This window comes from Lemur catta, chromosome 10, assembly GCF_020740605.2.
Source record: "Lemur catta isolate mLemCat1 chromosome 10, mLemCat1.pri, whole genome shotgun sequence".
NCBI lineage: Eukaryota > Metazoa > Chordata > Mammalia > Primates > Lemuridae > Lemur > Lemur catta.
Genome location: NC_059137.1, coordinates 34887481 through 34906145, shown reverse-complemented (window position 1 = coordinate 34906145; position 18665 = coordinate 34887481). Strand labels below are relative to the sequence as shown.

General features: G+C 43.8%; 1 protein-coding gene across 3 annotated transcripts in view; it reads right to left on the bottom strand.

The window, feature by feature from the left end:
* The window catches only part of FBXO10 (F-box protein 10), a 49897-nt gene extending 33006 nt beyond the window's left edge, over positions 1-16891 (bottom strand). For 2 of the 3 annotated variants that reach the window (XM_045562467.1, XM_045562466.1), the window contains exons 1-2: positions 16816-16891; positions 14057-14175 (exon numbers count right to left, since the gene is read on the bottom strand). In XM_045562467.1, coding sequence (XP_045418423.1) covers positions 14057-14131 — 75 coding nt within the window. In that variant the 5' untranslated portion in view covers positions 14132-14175; positions 16816-16891. The remainder of the gene's footprint in view (positions 1-14056; positions 14176-16815) is intronic. The other variant, XM_045562468.1, reaches the window with a different exon arrangement.
* Positions 16892-18665: the final 1774 nt, after the last annotated feature.

Below are 18665 nucleotides of genomic sequence, written 5' to 3'. Positions count from 1 at the left end.
GCCTTATATACAATGGTCTTTCATTCTTCAAGGATACTCTGATAGCTTTTTCAAAAGAGAATCAGCTACTCTAAGGGAACCTAATCTATGCCACCTTGTAGGTAAGGAAGCTCCCGTATGGCCTTTCGCAGGTCTGTCCATTAGGGTCCTCCCTGGGACCTATTGTTAATGGTGGTGATTCGAATTCTCAGGAGGAATATAAAAAAGACCCAAATGACAACTGCCAATTCCGATAACTGCATCTTGCCTCACTGCCAACTTGAACCTAGTCTACTACAGTGTTCAATCTAGTCAACCCGTGTGTGCCCCATATGACATCCCATAGCACCCAGCACTGCCAATGTCTGTCCGGGATGGGTTTCCCATGGTTACCATAGCAGCCCATCAATAAGAAATACACTGGGTCACCACAATTCAGTTATGGAAAATACAGCAAGAACTCAAAGACACCATCGAACATCTAGCACCAAGTACATGCTTAGTAAGTGTTTTCTAAGTAAATAAATAAGCAGAAGTGAATCCCCAACATGCCCTCACCTCAATTTTTAGGTCAATAATTAATGTTTTCTAACCTTATGTAAATTTATTATGTCAACATGGCTTCAAGGACCCCCCTCCACAAGACATTGCTGCATCAACACAGAGATTCCTACAGAGAAACTCTTGAAGTCCCACTGTGAATAAGGAATTAAAGAATAAAATCCCATTATTCCTCAGTTCATTTGTTTTGCAAACACAGCCCTTATGGAGTGGGATATTGCGACGCCTGTCCTCTGGGTGATGGCAACCATTTGCTCTCACAGCTAGGAACAACATGGGATAGAAAGAATTAAGCACTATTGCAGCTTATAGAGCTCAGGAGGAAAGAAATCTTTAAACCAGACTTGGCAGGACTTCCCATAGCAGTGGTTCTTCAAACAGGGCTCTTGATTATCTACCTGGGGACTGTTCTTAGCTCCATGTCAGACATCCAGAATCAAAATCTCTGGAGTGGAGCCAATTATGTGCATTTTTAACAAGCTCCCTGGTGACTGTGATAAAAAGGGCTCCCACCCACACTGTGTTGCAGCGTCTTTAATAAATGGCTCTCCTTCTCAGCTTCAACCCTTTCAGTGAAGTGGCTCTCCCTGTATCATACAAAGCCCAATAACCTCAAAGTCAGAAAACCTGACATCAAATTGTAGGTGACTCTTGAGCAAGTCACTTAACCTTTCTGGGCCTCCAATTCCTCACACATAAATTAGGGATCTTTATACAACCCCAAAGGTTTGTTTTGATTAAAAGACCTAACACACATTGTGTTGGTAATTAGTGCTCTACATCAACTATTTCCAAGTTTCCCTCCTTCTGGGCACATGATACTGTACTCTTTGGTCCCTCCTGAAGTTGGGTGGGGCCACAAAACTGATACTAGTCAATGAGTTTTGAGTAGAAGAGATGTGTGACTTCTCAACCACAGCACTTAACTGCCTAAGCAAGATTATCCAAAGCTTTCTTTTCTCTCTGGCACAGCAGCTGGCAGGTAACATTTGAGATGATGGCTACTCTGGTAGCCTGGATCTTTGAGAGATTAGGTAAACAGACTCCAGCCAAGCCAAAATGAACATGCATGAAAAAGAAATTTTGTTCTGTGTTAAGGCACTAAGAACTTGGGGCTTGTTTGTTACTAAAGCATAACCTAGCCATTTTTTCTTTTCTTTTTTTTTTTTTTTGAGACAGAGTCTCGCTCTGTTGCCCGGGCTAGAGTGAGTGCTGTGGCGTCAGCCTAGCTCACAGCAACCTCAAACTCCTGGGTTTAAGCGATCCTCCTGCCTCAGCCTCCCGAGTAGCTGGGACTACAGACATGCGCCACCATGCCCGGCTAATTTTTTTCCACATATATATTTCAGTTGGCCAGATAATTTCTTTCTATTCTTTTTTAGTAGAGACAGGGTCTCGCTCTTGCTCAGGCTGGAACCTAGCCATTTCTGACTGATACAGCATGTGAAACTCTAAAGGGCACTATTATGAAGCCCCTAGACACCTTGAGATCGACTTTAACATTCTCCCCCAAACCCAGCCGGCATCGAGCTCCTAGTTTCTTCCTCAGCTGGTTTCAGTTCTGCCCCCTGAAGCCACTGGAGCTCTACCCTCTTAGACATGTTGCATGATTGGTAAAGATTCTGAATGCCTGCATGCTAGACTTAGAAGCCTGTCCTCCGTTATGGGTCTCTCAGAAAGGGAGTGGCCCAATCAGAGCTATATTTTAAGGACATCCATCCAGGAGAGGTATGTTAGATGGAACAGTCAGTTTTCTTGGAGTTCAAAGAAGCCCGTGCAGTAGGAAGCAAATGGTCTAGTAGCTGGTCGCTCAGGAGAAGGGGCATTTCCCAGCAGGTTTGTCTCCACCCTTCAGCACTTATCTTCCCCCAAACTTGTCTGTGTCCTCAATTTCAGGAGTCTGAACCTAGCATGAGGCCAACAATTCTCCCCTCAGGATCCTCCTCTGAGCTCAGCTGAGGATTTCCTTTTATTCAAATGTTACATTCCTTACGGTTCCATTTGGCTTTATTTACTGTATCTTTACACTAATCCGCAGAGATCCATGCAGCAACAGGGATTTCTATAACCAGGTAACAACATTTTTTTTTTTTTTAATGTATTCAAGTTTGCCCTTCCTTTTTGCCACTGGGGCCTCTAAGTGCGGAATTACAAGTAGCGAATGTCCCCCAGGGGCTGTGCACCTGGAGTGTGATGCCTGTAAAGAACTGGAAAAGCAATGGTGGGGACCTGTCTGGGATGGAGGGAACAGGTCCTAAGGTGGGCCCCACATTGTTCCATTTTTTATGTGTTCCCGAGAGTGTGAGAACTCTCTTGGGCACCCTCCCTACCTCCCACTGGAGGTATCCACATGCCTCTGGCCCACCTGGTGTCCCCAGTATCAGTGGAAGAGGCAGAGGCCACCCTCTTGGGAGGCGAGTCTCGTAACACTGGGCTCCCAACAAGCAGGCTCTACTGCTTCCTAGCTCTGCGACTTGAGGCAAGCCCTTGACCTTCTCTGAGCCTATTCCCTCACCTCTAAACTGAGGCCAACGACGCTGTCCTGCTACACCTTGTGAAGATTTTGAGAATTTCCAAAGAAAAAAATCATATACTCAACAAATACTCATTGATAGCCTATGTGCCAGGCACTGTTCCAAGTACTGAAAAGCTGTGAACAAGACAAATTCCCTACCTTCAGAGACAGATAATAAAGAGATATTAACATACATGCCATGAAGAAATACAAAGCAGGCTAAGGGTTGTGCGTGTGTGCATGTGTATGCATGTGCTATTTTAGACAGGGTTGTCAAGGAAGGTCTCTGAGGAAGTGACATTTGGACAGAGACCTGAATGACATTTAAAGCCACAGCATGGGATGAGATCACTAATGCCAGGGTGGAGAGAGAGAAGAGGTCTGATGAACAAGTTCTTGGCCAGTCTAACATCTAAAAGGTATGAAATGGAAAACGACTCGCAGAGGAGAAAGTGGGAGTGAACACTTTTAGAAAACTGTGCAGAACGCTACCCGTGTCAGGCCCCAGAATGAAAGCTGTTGCTTTGTTTTGTTCTCTGTCTATACTCTGGCTGCTTCTGAGAAGAGTGGGCTCCAAGGGCCGAGCATCCTGAAGGGCAAGCACGATGGGGCCAGGAATACAAGTATTCATAAAGGACCTGCACTTGGAGCTGGGTGTGGAAGGGTCAGCAAGGGAAACCCTTGGTATTGACAGTGTTCAAAAGGGACTCTGGAGATTTCTAATACAGACTTTTAAGTTGTTTACTGTGGGTGTTTGGCTCCCTGCTAAGATCTCTAGTAACATCTACACAGCTCACTTATGTTTTTGTGTGAGTGGGTTTGTGGGGTGGGCAATGAGGACATGAGGAAGTACTGAGTCACACCACAGGGATGAACCCTGTGAAGGCTGAAACAGCCCATGCAGGCCCAGAGCGGCCAGCTGACAGACAGCCTCAACACCCACTGTGAACACCCACTCACTGGGGTGAATTAAATACATCCTCTGCCCTCAAGGAGCTTGTGATTTTATTTAGAGTATGTGTTTCTTTATTTACTGTCCATCTCTCTGAGGAAAATGTAAGTTCCTAAGGGCAGAAACTTTGTGTCACTGCTTTGTATTATGTCTAGAACATGCCTGGCCCCATAGTAGGTGCTTAATAAACACATACTGGATAAACGAATAATCATCATTACCTAGTATACTGGCTTCACAAATTGATAAAGCGTTCCAAGGCAAGAACTGTGGTAAGGGCCTAGCTTAAAATAAGGCACAGGCCTAGCTAAAAATAATGATAATAATTAGCCACTGTCCCCTGTTTGCTTCTCTATAATTGCCACCCTGGAGCCACATAGCTGGTGGTCATAAAGATTCTTAGCTTTCTCCACAGATAACATCACCTTTTTGAAACCTAAGGGTAGTTTCTGAGATATCTTCCACGTCCCACACGTTCCAGTGGAACGGCTGAGCCACCCAGACCAGTGGCCCATACCGAGAAACTGACTCAACTGGTCTTGTGACCCCCCTCCCAAGAACCTGGTCAGCAAAGACAACAATTTCTATAACCCTATGGTTCTGCCCTGAACCCAGCCAATTAGCAAACTCAATTGCCTATGCCAAACTGCCTTTAAAAAACTGGTCTCCCAAATTCTTGGGGAGGTGGATTTGGGAAATTCCTCCCCTCTCCCTGCTTAGTGCTATACAGAATTAAAAACTCTTTCTTGGCCCAGCGTGGTGGCTTATGCCTGTAACCCTAGGACTCTGGGAGGCCAAGGTGGGAGGACCACTTGAGCTCAGGAGTTCAAGACCAGCCTGAGCAAGAGCGAGACCCCATCTCTAATAATAATGGAAAAATTAGCCAGGCATGGTGGCACGCGCCTGTAGTCTCAGCTACTTGGGAGGCTGAGGCAGGAGGATCACTTAAGCCCAGGAGTTTGAGGTTGCTGTGAGCTAGGCTAACGCCACAGCACGCTAGCCTGGGCGACACAGCGAGACTCTGTGTCACAAAACAAAACAAAAAAACCTCTTTCTCTAGAGCAAACCCTGCTGTCTTGGTATACTGGTTTCCTCTTGGGCAGTGAGCAAATGAACCTGGTTGAGCAGCAACCCTAGCATAACTGAGACTATCCAAATCATTAGCTATACTCCCTACTGCCATACAGATCCCTGTGGAATAAAAACGAAGTAAATAAAACTCAAGTATGTATTCAACCCTTGCTGTGTATAAGACCATGTGGTAGGTGGGCACGATGGTCCAGATGCTTGGGAGACTGAGGCAGGAGGATCATTTGAGCCCAGGAGTTTGAGTTCCCAGGAGTTCGAGTCTAGCCTGAGCAACATAACAAGATTCCATCTCTTGAAGAAAAAAATAAATACAATTAAAAATATCCCATGGTAAGCACCTTGAGGGAGTCAGGGGGAATTAGATAAAGACCCTACTCTCAAGTCTGGTGGGAGACAAAGGTATGTCTACTAAAAATCGCCCAAAACAAAAACCACAATACAAAGGGAAAAATGCTTAGTGCCAAGAAAGGGGGGCGGGGGAAGGGGAGGGCAGGGAGACTTTGTTTAAAGAAAAAAAAATGTGACCTCCAGTCAGGGAAATCAGCCAATATAATAGAAGGCAACAAAACAGCAGCAGCCACCATTTACTAAGTACTACGATTTGAAGGGTACAATATTAAGTGCATTGCATGCATTATTTCATTTTATTCTCTCAAGATCTCTACAAAGCCTTGCAACTCAAAATGTGTTCCCAGGACCTAGGAGCTTGTTAGAAATATCAGATCTTGAACACCACCCTGCCACCTCCTGGATCAGAATTGCCATTTTAACAAGATCACCAGGGAACTTACGTGCGCTGTAAGTTTGAGAAGCACTGATTGAAAGTAATATTGTCTTGGTTTTACAGATGAAGAAACTAAGCCTGAGAGAATTTGTGACAGTTGACTGGCCCCATATCACTCTGTTGGAGAGAACAGAGCTACTGAAGTCAGGCCTGACCCTGAAGACTGTGTTTTTAACCACTAAGCCAAGCTTCATGGAAGAGTTGGCATCAGAGCTAGACTCTAAGATAAGGGTAGGCTTGGGGCATCCAGATAGAAGAAAGGGGACTGCAGACAGAGGGAACAGTGTCAGCAAAAGTCCCACGGTGGGAAATGGCCAGCCTGGCTTAGGACAGAGTAAGAAGTGCAGTCTGGCTGCAGCTCTGGGAGCCTGCAGGGGTCACTGAGAAAGGCCACCTGGATTAGTTCCCATGGAACACCCTTAGCCAAGGGCAAAAGGCTTCTAGTTAATTTTGGGGGCAGTGGGGAGCTGCCTTGAGTCCCAGCACAAAAGGCCCTACCCCTTGCTGAAATGACTTGACAAAGGGACCCTACAGGCTTCACATTCTTGTTTGGGCTCTGCCTCTCCCTCACTGGCTAATCTCAAGAGCAGGTGATTCAACTCCTCTTTCATGTCCCATGTTTATATAATGAAGGAAACACACTTGCTTTCTATCTAAGGAAGGCTATATTAGAATCAAAGTGGCAGGAATTTAGTTTTTAAATAAAAATTAAGGCGGGGAAAAAGGATCTAGCGCAGCTAAGAACTCTATTTAGTACCGACAAAGGGAAAAAAGAGCTCTGCCCTCCAACATTAGGAAGCACACAAAGCACCAGTGTAAATAACCACAAACTATATTGACTGAGCAGCTGTAATGGGTTAAGGATTTAAAATCTTTTTTCAAAGTAAATTTCTCTAGTTACACCAATTTCAGTTTGAAACTATTCTCAAGTAACAGAAAGCAAAACATTATAAAGCACAAAGAGCCCTCCCTGTGCACACACCTGTATCTACACACATACGTACACTATTGGAAATGAGAAAAAACTTAAAACTTTGAAGATGACAAAAATCTCAGCTGGGCTTTTCATCATTTCTTCAAACCTCAGCTCACGTCAGCCCAAGAAACAACCAGCTGTTTCTTATTTTCAGCTTTGACGTGTGATGACAGAAACCAGAATGCTGTGTTCTGATGGCGCTTTCCGAGTGGGTTTGGAGCCATAAGGAGCCTCCCTCGCTCTTTCAATGCCTGTTCATGCTGGTTCACTTAGGAGAGCAGGAGGGGGAAGGATCCCAAGACCTGGGTTTTGGTCCCGACTCTCACACAAAATCACTGGGTATTAATTCTTGAGGGGCAAGGGAAGGGTATTTTTGAGGGTTTACTACATGCCAGGTGCTTTTTATATGTCATCTCGATGAGCACTTACAACAACCCAAAACTGAGTATTCTCATCCCCAACCTCCAGGAGTAAACAGTTACTGTTTTTTACTTGCTTAGTAAGCAGCACAGCTGGGGTGCCTAACCTGGACTGAGCCCAAAGCCTCTCCCCTATCACAGCCTGCTTCCTGGTTCCCTTCTTGGAGACCGGGGTTCCTAATTTGTGAAGTGATGATACAGGACCTTCTGGTCTCCCTATCACACGTATATAAACTCAGAGCTCATGAAATAAGAGTGGATTTAATACTGCAGTTGTTATGCATGAGTATCACAAAGTGTGTGAGTTGGACGTGACAAGGCAGTACTCCGTTAGGAAGCCTGGCCCAAAGATTGAGAACCTCAAGCCAGAATCTATGAAAATCAAGGGCACCTCTACTGGGCAGCAGAACCCTTGGTCAGCAGCAGCAACAAGGAATAAGTTCCGAGCTGAACGGGACCCCACCAACCCAGATGCCATGGCCACTCCCCCAGGCAGCTTGGTCTGCAGAGGAAACCACTTGATTAGGGTCCCTTTTCCACTACCTCCTGCCTCCCACTCAGCCGCAAACTGCTTCCCAGCCATTCTTCTTTAAAGTCATTGTTACTTTACATATGAAATTACACATTCAGTGGAGTCAGACCATTCTCAGTCTCAGCTTCCTCATCTATAAAAATGGGGATAATACTACCCTAGGGAGTTGTTGCGAGGATGACAGAGTGGATGGAAAGCAGTTAACCCTGCGCCTGGCACACAGCAAACACACAAGTGGTGATGAAGTCCCTCTCTCCTATGACTCTTTCCTTTCCCTAAATGCCTTTCTCTTTCTTTTCTATCACATTAAACCAAACCTATCCACATCCTAGAAAAGAATTGACTATAGCCAGTGATTTAAATGAGGATTTCTTGTTGTGAGGTAGGGAATAGAGACTAGAGAGGGAGTAGAGCTCACCGCCTGCTGCCCCCGCCCCCAGCCCACAGTGCAGACCCTTGCTACCAGGCCAAGTAGTGGCTACAGAGGATTCTTTACTGTAACTGAGCCAACGCAGTTTGGAGCTCCGGACCACCCAATGGCAAAGAGTGTTAAGTTTTGTTATTCAGAACAGGATGATGAGAACAGCACTGGCACAAGAGAAATTCACCCATGTGGGCACTGTCCCCAAGCTGTGAACATCTGTTCTAGTCTCTTCATTGCAAGTGCAAACAAGGGAGGCTTATCATAAGGGTATACATGGACGATTAAGGATGGCAGGATCTTAAGGACATTCAGGAATAGGACCACAGTAGAGCTGAGCCCTCCAGAGTCTAGAAGCAAAGGTCTGGATCCACAGTAGTGCTGAGCCCTCAGCAATTGGAGTCCATGTGTCTTCACTCCTCACAGGTCTCACTCTGCATGGGCCTCTCCTTTCTCCTCATACCTAGAATCTACACAAACTTTTCTCCACCTCATTGCTTCTGCTTCCTCATAGCATCAGCTTGCCAGGACTCCTCAAAGGCCTAACATCACCTCATGGCTTCTCTGTACCATTTCAGCTTCCATCTCTGTAGCTAAATGTCCTTCTGCAGTTCCCAGTTCACATTTCTGAGAGAGAACATGCACCTTTCTCCCCCCACTGGGTCACATCACAGGTCCTGGGAGAGATTTTATGAGAGAAAACATGGCTATCTAGGGCTGCCCCTACGTGAACAGGAGTTGTGGATATAGAAGTTTCTCTTGGAAAGGGATATAGGAATAGTAAGCACTGGGGCTGACATGCTGAGCACATACTAGTCAGCTCCCTCACCTCTGCTGCTATGGACAACCGAGATGTCCCCGGCTGACAACACCAAAGTGCCAGTGGTTGGTGAGTGATGGAATTCTTTGACCAAACTCTTCCTTCCCTGTCACTGGGATCATGAACGGGTGATGTCCTCCCCGTCTTTTTCTAGTATAGATTAACTGAATGGATTCCAACTGCAACCTCCCTAACCCTCTTCTTTGCAGCACTTTCCAGACATTACTCAATGTAGTGGACTGTGCCAGCTATACCTTTTGTCTGCCCAGCACCCCTCCCCTCCCTGGCTCCTCAGAGGAACTCTGCTCCTACTCCATTTATTCCTGGTGGAGCTGCCACTGATAGTGCTTGAGCCCTCCACCTCACAGGATGGACACTTGACCCAAAGTGGACAGGCAGAATATCCCAGCACCCTTGACAGCAATGGGACAGCTCAGAGAGTTCATCTGGGGATGAAGCCAAATTGAGAAGAGCAAGGTAAGAGACTGAAATAGATGAAAGGGAGAGGAACAGAGAGACTTACTTTCTTTTTAAAGACAACAGATTTTTCTGATGGGTGGGATGGCTTGGGCCTGTAATCCCAGCTACTAGAGAGGCTGAGGCAGGGGGATTGCTTGAGGCTAAGAGTTGGCGGCTAAAGCGAGCTATTATCATGCCACTGCACTTCAGCCTGCGCAACAGAGCAAGGCTCTGTCTCAAAAAAAAAAAAAAAGACAATGGATTTAACGGATTTTGTTTTTAAAGTTCAGATAGTCTAAAGCTGATCACTTATAACCAAAAGAGTACTGACAAATATATAATTTTGTCAAGTAAACTCTGCGCTCTTTCCTCTTCCCTCAGTAGGCCCCTAAATGACTAATCAAAGCTAACATGCTGTATTTACAACTAGTCTACCACACTAGGTGGGAGGAAGATAAATGGAGTTCAAGTGGTCTAAGGTCTCTGAACTAAGAGTAAGGATATTTATCATCTATAACTTTAACCTATCAACTTTGGTTAAATTAAAATCTCTAGGGCAACCATTAGAAGAGAAAGTGAAAATTTATAAAAACTTACAAAAATAAGAAGAGGAAGTATATAATATCCAAATTTGAAGGAAAAAAAGCAAATGATTAAAAATAACCCAAAAGAAGGAAAGAAAGCTAAAATAAAATGGAGAACTAGCAGGACAAATATATTGAAAGCATAAAATAAGAAGGCAGACTTAAACCCAAATACCTCAGTGGTGACATTAATGAAAACGGACTAAACATTCTAGTTAAAAGATAAAGAGTCAGGGTATTAAAAAAAAAACCCCAATTACATTGTTTATCAGAGACATATCTAAAACACAAAGATACAGAAAAAATGAAACTAAAAGCATGGAAACAGATATTTCCTGCATAAATTAACAAAAAGAAGATGGTATAGCTATACTATCAGGTAAAATAAAGTGCAAGGCAAACAAAAAACATTTGCTAGAGATAAAAAGGGCAACTTCATAATGACTGATCACCAATAAGATATAACTACTTTATATTTGTATGCACTTGATAATATGAGCTCAACAATATAAAACAAAAATTAAGACAAATTCATAATCATAGTTGGATATTAACACCTTTCTCTATAACTGCTAGACTAGGCAAAAAAAAACCCAGTAAAAGTAAAGAAGATCTGAACATGATTAATAAACTTGATCTAATGACATTACATAGAACATTGAATCCAATAACTGTAGAATACATATTACTTTTGAGCACAAATGCAACATTTATAAAATCTGACCATAAACAGAACTCTAACAGAAGTATCAACAAATTTCAAAGGATTAAAATTATATAGAACAAGATAACTGACCACAATCCATTAATAAAAGATAATTAGAAAATACTCATGTGTTTGGAAATTACAAGACACATTTCTTATACTCCTATTGGTCAAAGGAAAAATTACAATGGAATGGTACTGATTTACTTTTCTACCAGCAGTATACAAGAGTTCCAGTTGCTTCACATCTTTGCAAATACTTAACTTTGTCAGTTTTAATTTTTCAATTGTTCTTATAGGTGTTAAATTAAAAATACTACATGTCAAAACTTGTGAGCTCCTGCAGAAACAGTATTTGGAGAAAAAGGTATAGCCTTAAACGGAAAGAGTAAATATAAAAAGGAGAAAAATTAATGAACTAAACATCCATTTCAAGAAGTTAGAAAAAGAACAAAACAAAACCAAGGAAAGTAGAAGAGAAAAATAAATAAAAGCGCAGAACTTAATGAAATAGAAAACTTACTACAAAGATTATTAATAAAGATAAAAGCTGGTGCTTTGAAAAGAAACTACCGAAACTAAAGGAAAAAAGAGGAGAACACATCAAAGTGAAATTGGAATAAAAACGAGGATATCTCCATAGATGTTGTAGACAGTAAAATGCTAATGAGAATATTATAAACAACTCTATATAAATATAAAACCTTAGAAGGGACAACTTCCTAGAAAAATATTACTTACTAAAACTAAGTTAAAAAGAAATTTAAAAAATAAATAGTCCTAAAGCCATTAAAGACATTTAATCTGTGGTCAAAAATAACATCACAAAGAAAACAAACCTCCAAGCCAAAGTGGCTTCATCACTGAGTTCTATCAAACATTCAAGGAACAAAGGAGGGGAAACTAAAATGGATTGTGAGCCGGTGTGGTGTGCCTGCAGTCCCAGCTACTTGGGAGGCTGAGGCAGGGGGAATCGCTGGAGCCCAGGAGCTTGAGACTAGCTGAAGAAACACTGCCTCTCTTAAAAAATTTAAAAAAAAAGCAAAGTGGAGGAAGAACATAACTGGTATTATTAGACCTCTAGACCAACTGTGGCAGCAGGGATTGTGGTTTGTCTCATTAACCTTCCTCTTGAAAGTTTTCCCAGAAATCATGACCAATCAGAATCCTGGAGAAGCTGTACCTGGATAGAGTGAACTTGACATAAGCAGCAAGTGTATCTGAACAGTGCAAGAGGTGGACTGCAGAGAATACTACTGTTATTCCACCCAGATCCTCTTTGCTGGCTGGCACACCCATCCCCCAGATAGGTCAGCTCATAATAACTCACAGAAGTCCCTTTCTCCAGAGAACTGCCACCTCACCTGGCTGTTCCTCTCTTCTATTCCTCCCCACATCCTGCTTCCTTCATTTTCCTCTTCCTGAGCACTTTCCCCAATATATCACTTGAACAGGAATCCTCATTTCATGCTCTGCTTCTACAGATAGGATCTAAGACATCACCATTTTAAAGGGTGAAAAGAAAGGCACAAAGTACAAGACATTTTTAATATGTATAACTGACAGGGTAACACTAACTAAAATATATAAAGAGCTACACAAAATCAATGAGAAAAATTGAAAAAAGGCAAAAACTTGAAAAGGCAGTTCACAAAAGAGGCCATCCAACTGATCAATACAAAAAGTGCTCGAGATCAGCAGTAACCAAGGAAAGCAAATAAAACCACAGATATCATGACACACCCACAAGAACAGTTAAAAAATTAAAACTGACAAAATCAAGTATTTGCAAGGATATGAAACTGGAACTCTCATATACTGCTGGTAGAAAAGTAAATTGGTACAATCACTTAGAAAACTGGCATTATCTAGCAAAGCAATTCCACAACATCTATAACCTGAAGAAACTTGTTCACATACACTACAGAAAATGTCTAAGGTTGGCTGGGTGTGGTGGCTCACACCTGTAATACTAGCACTCTGGGAAGCCAAGGCCAGAAGATCACTTGAGCTCAGGAGTTCAAGACCAGTCTGAGCAAGAGTGAGACCCCATCTCTACTAAAAACAGAAAAAATCAGCCAGGTGTGGTGGCACGTGCCTGTAGTCCCAGCTACTTGGGAGGCTGAGGCAGGAGGATCACTTGAGCCCAGGACTTTGAGGTTGCTGTGAGCTAGGCTGACATCATGGCACTCTAACCTGGGCAACAGAGTGAAACTCTGTTTCAAAAAAAAAAAAAATTGTCTAAGGTAGTTTGTAGTCAAACTTTAAGCAACTTAAGTATTCATCAACTATAGGATGAATAAATCTATTGTGACATATTTATACCCTGAAATGCTGTTAGCAATGAAAATAAGTGAGGTGATCACATGGATGTATCTCACAAACAAGTTGAGCAAAAGAAGCAAAACATAAAGATTCTATATGGATGAATTTTAAAAATAAGTTAAGATGCAAATATAGGTGATATAACCACAAAGAAAAGCAAATAAATGCTTATCACAAAAGTCAAGACAGTGGTTTCTTCTGCAGGAGGAGGTTAGGATTTGGAAGGAGGTACTGAGTATTGGCAATGTTCCATTTCTTGATAGGGCAGTGATTACATGTGTATTTCCCTTACAATTATTTGTTAAACTATATATTTGTGTTTTTTTCTGCATGGATATTTGTTATATTATTTCATATTAGAAAAAGTTTAAAACAAAGACAATGAAATAAATATACTGATTATTGTTTGATTCTTAGAAAAACTGAGAGAACTGAAATCCTTCATTTTTAAATTAACAACTTTGCCCCCCCCCCCAATCCCTAAAAGAATACCTAACTTCTCTTAGGACTACAGGTGGGGAGACAGTCTCCTGGGAACAGATCTATGCTTTGCCCAGTTACCCAAGGACCCCTCTTACATATGGAAAATAAAAGTGAGTATGCACCCAAAGTACAAGGGATAGGTATCTTACTGAAGGCTGCCATGTCTGAGAATCCTTGCTAGGCAAAACCCTGGAGAGGATGTGGAACCAACTTGCCAAAGGGACTTGTGTTAGGAAGAGGAGAAGGGACTAAGCCCCAAAACCTGATAAAAGGTTTGGAAATAGGGAAATCTCAAGTTTGCTAGCAGGAAAGAGCCCCATATGCCGTAAGAGGGAACTCCCCAGGACACTAGGGGAACCCAGCCTGGGTGACAGGCTCAACACAAGGCCCAGAGTGAGGTGCTTAGGGGAGAATGGCTAAGCACGTGAGCATAAACTAAAAAAGTTCTAACCTTGGAATCCAAGCATGGGATCATGCTGGCAGGGATCTGGTCCAATAAGGGCGTTGAGCAGCAGTGACCACACATCCTTGGACCGTGCAGGACAGTTCTTCAATAGTGATACCATACAGCTGTGTCAGAAATAACAACGTGGGTGGACTGCTCAGACACTGCAGTTCTCTCGTCTGGAGAGTGACAGTAAGAATGACCCCTTTTTCCTGTGGAAGCCCCAAAGGGGCTTAGAAGAGGGAAACATTGGAATTCTCTCACTAATAAGGGCATTAGAAGACTTGGGGGTTTTCTTGGAAAAAATAAAGAAATATGTGACTGCATTTGAACCCAACTTGTGAAATGGGACATACAGGTTAAACATCTAAACTGAAACAGACAAAATCTTAAATGCCTCTCACCTTTACACATACAATATTAAATATTTTAGATGAGTGGGAAACTAACAATCACTAAGCTAACAGAAAGAGGGTAATGAGAAATTAGTAGACCTTCCAAACAAAGCCCATGATAGGTGACTCAAGAAGAGAAGGTTCATTCATTAGGGCAAACTGAAGGAACAAAATGCTTCTTGTACCATCTATTATTACCATGTGACTGAAGCACGTACAAGGAACTTGCTTCTTTCACATCTTGCTTGAAAAGCATGTCATGTCTTCTTGGTTGCCCGCACATTATCCCTCCCACATTTGTGAGCTCTTGCTGACTCCCCACCTACACCTTTATCACATCCCCCACTGATTTGCCCCTTACATGTGGTAAAGCCCTCAGTTTTATCCCCTCAAAGATTCTGAAATCCCTGAGGCCAGGGTCTATATATGTTTTTATCTGTTTCTACTTACTCCCACTCCTCTTGGCCCTGCCACCAATGCATGTTTATTCAAGGAAAGAGAAAAAGAGGGGAAGGAAGGGATAGCAAGACTGCACTGCAACTGAAAAAAAATCAGAAAACAGAAACCCATAGTGAACTGGTGACTGCTTGACCACTTATTGCTTAACAGCTACTTGTGCTATCAAAAAAATACAATTCCCCTGATAACCATGGAAACCGAAATGAAGGCACTGTGGTGAAGGCAGCTCTTTTTAGAAATCTAAAAACAATAAGAGGCCTGAAACCAGAAAGACAAAGAAATCCAAGTGTTCCAGGCCAGAAGGAAATCCTTTCCTGAAAACCCTGACAAAGCAGCATTTTCTCCAGTCTCCAAAATATCATCAGGTTTCAACAAGGGCTCTGGAACTGCTGGGAGGGATCATGAAACAATTCAGGCCTCTCTGTGTGCTTCTGTCCCCTGGGGCCAGCTGCTATGAGGCAAGTTCACTGGGAGCTGGAACTTATTATAAAATGTACTGAGAACTAGCAGAGGAAGATATATATACATATATAAATACATATATAACCTCAAACTAACATAGCTAGCAATGGAAAAAGCCCCTTGGGGACAGGGTCTGTCTTGTTCACAGCCCTATCTCCAGCTCCTAGTAGGTGTACAAGCACAACGTTTCATAAATACTTGTTGGGTTAATTAAGAATTAGAATTTAGGGAATGCGCAGTGCTTGGTAAAAGGTCCATTCTCTCCACTACCCAATGCCAACACTCTTCTGGGTCCTGAGCAAAATCCAAGTCCTGTCCTCTTTCTGAGTCTAGTTTCTCTATTTGCAAAAGGAGACAGCTGGATTAGATGGTTTCCCGGGCATCCTCCAGCTCTGACAGTCAATCACCCTACTGTGCTTTTTTTGGTGGCAGCACATGCCTGGCACTTTTCTTTCCCCTTACAGGGAATCTGATACCCATCTGCTCAAGTAAATTAATGTTCCCATCAAGCCTGACTCATTTGGTAGGAACAACAGGTTCACATGCCAATTGTAACAGAGAAGGCAAAGGGGGCCCATAGCGGGAAAAGGGTCCTACAAACCAAAACGGCACTATTTTTAGGACTAAAAATAAAGAAACTGAAATGTGATTTTAATAAAAATCCCTTAGGTGAAGTACTCTCTAGTTTACTAATTTAATAATGTTGATATTAACAGCACTATCTATTGAGCCTTCTGCGCCGGACACCGTGCTAAGCCCTTTTCACTTAATCATCACAGCAACCTATGAGCTAAGTACTATTATTATCTCCTTTGAATAGGTGAGGTATCGACTTGGCTCAAGGTCACACAGCCAGTAAGTGGCAGAACTAGGACTTGAACCCAGGGCTGCCCAACTCCAGGGTTCTGGCTCTCCAAATGGCTTTCCCCTTGGTTCTTCACTGTAGTCCTAAAGAGGGAGGCAGGGCAAGGGTTATCACTTTTTGTTTAAAGATGGAGAAATCCGGTCTCCAAGAGGATTGCGATTTGCACAAAATAAAGACACAGGAGGTGCCCGGCCCCGGACTTGCTCCCGCGTTCCTAGGTGAAAGCTCTTTCCATCCCAAAAGTCGGCTTCTTCCTCTTCGACTTCACTTACACACTCGCAAAACCTCGGGGCCGGAGAGAACCCCGGAGATGCACTCTCCTGGCCCGGTAGTTTTACGAAAGGGGAAACCAAGTCACAGGTCTTTGGCGCGGCTGAGCCTCCGGGTGCCCGGGGAACGCGGAGCCGCGAGCAGCCCGAGCGGCGCCTCCAGGGTCAGTCGTCTGGTGACACGCCCGGAGTCCCGGAGAGGCAGCCCGGGGCGCCGAGCCCCGTCCCCCGGCCGCCCCCCGCTCCGGGACCCGGGAATCCCTGGGACGCGGGAGCAGTAAGTTCGCCCGCAGCCTCCGCGGCCCGGCCGCTTACCTCGCAGGGCGCGCTCCCGGGCGCTCGCTCACCGCGGCGTCCGGCCCGCGGCCGCCAGTGCCCCGGCAGCTGCCCGCCGCCCCCGCCACTGGAGCCGCGGCGCAGCCCGTCGGACCGCGGCGCGCGCCGCGAGCTCCGCCCGGGGGCACACGCCGCCGTCACGTGACGCACGAGGCCGGGGATGCCGGGAGCGGCGGGCGGGCCCGGGCCGCGCGTCCAGACCTCCGGCGCGGAAAAGGAATTTTTGCGGGGAGGGGACCGAGAGGGCAGAGGAAGGGAGACGCGAAGGGGGCGGGCAGGTCTTCGGGTACGGCAAAGGTGAGCTTGGGCAAGGGCAATTGAGGCTTGGGTCGCGTGGTCCCAGAAGAGCAGAAATAGAATCAGTGGGTGGAAATAGCAGGGAGGCATGCTAGGGCCAACATAGCATAAAGAACATTCCTCCAAGTACCAGAGTTATCTAGCAGTGTAATGAGCCGCTTCCGGAGGGGTGCGCTCTCTGTAGATGTGCACAAAGGGGCTGGGTTCACTCACTGAATAAACTGACCTCTGGCTGTATACTGGGAGTATATATTAAATTAGTTGTATGTATAGAGCTTAGAATGCTTGCCACCTAGTAAATGCTGTGTGTTAGTTATTGCTGCTGCTGTTTTTATTACAGGCACAAAAGTGAACAATGTCAATATGCTTCCCGTTCTAAAAATAATTCTCTAGTGGAGAAGGTAGACATTGATCAAACAGCATTCAAATCAATATACATTTAAAATTACGGTAAATGTACGGAAGGAACCCTAATTTAAAATTAGGGTACAAGGGAGGCTGGTCAGGGAAGATTTCTCAGAGGAAGATAGAGATAGCCAAGTGAAACAGGGGTAGGGAGCCCCTGTGAAAGCTCTTGGGCCTGGTGGGGTGGAGGAGAAAAGATTGCTGTTTGGGGAGATGGAAAATATCCAGTTTGAGGCTTTTTGAGTTAAGGGGAGAACTATCAATGAGGTCAGAGAGGTGGGTAGGGGCCAGATCATGCAGCTCTTAGGCCATGGTAAGGATTTTAAAGTTGTGTTTAAAAGGAAGCCTTGAAGGAGTGCAGGATTTGAGACCTTTTAAAACAGTATGTCATCTACTATGTGGAGAATACACAAGAGTTAAGAGTGGAAGCAGAGATTGTTTAATAAGGATTGGACTGGAATAATGGTTGTAAAGATGCACAGAAATGGATTTGAGATACATTTTTGAAGTGGAGTCAAGCTAGGCCAGGAAATTAGGGGGATTCCCAGTCTTCTTGATTAACCTATTAATGGGGCCCATGAGGTGCTATTTATTGAAATGGTAACTATTTTAAGGTGCAAATATTTTGAGGTGGGGAGAGATCAAGAACCCAATTTTGGACTTGTTAAATTTGACACGCCAGTTAGAATGGCTATTATAAAAAAAAAAAAACTCTAACAAATGCTGGTGAGGATGTGGAAAAAAGGGAACTCTTACTGTTGGTGGGAATGTAAATGATACAGCAGTTACGGAAAACAGTGTGGAGGTTTCTCAAAAAACTAAAAATAGAACTACTGTAAGACCAAGCAATCCCATTACTGGATATTTATCCACAGGAAAGGAAATAAGTGTATCAACGGTATACCTGCATCCTCATTTTTTCAAGCAGTCCTAAAATGGAGACAGACAAACCCCCATGTTTATTGCAGCACTATTCACAATAGCTAAGATATGAAATCAACCTAAGTATTCATCAGTGGATGAATGAATAAAGAAAATGTGGCATAGATACACAATGGAATACTATTCAACCATAAAAAATGAAATTCTGTCACTTGTAGCAACATGGATAGAACTGGAGGTCATTA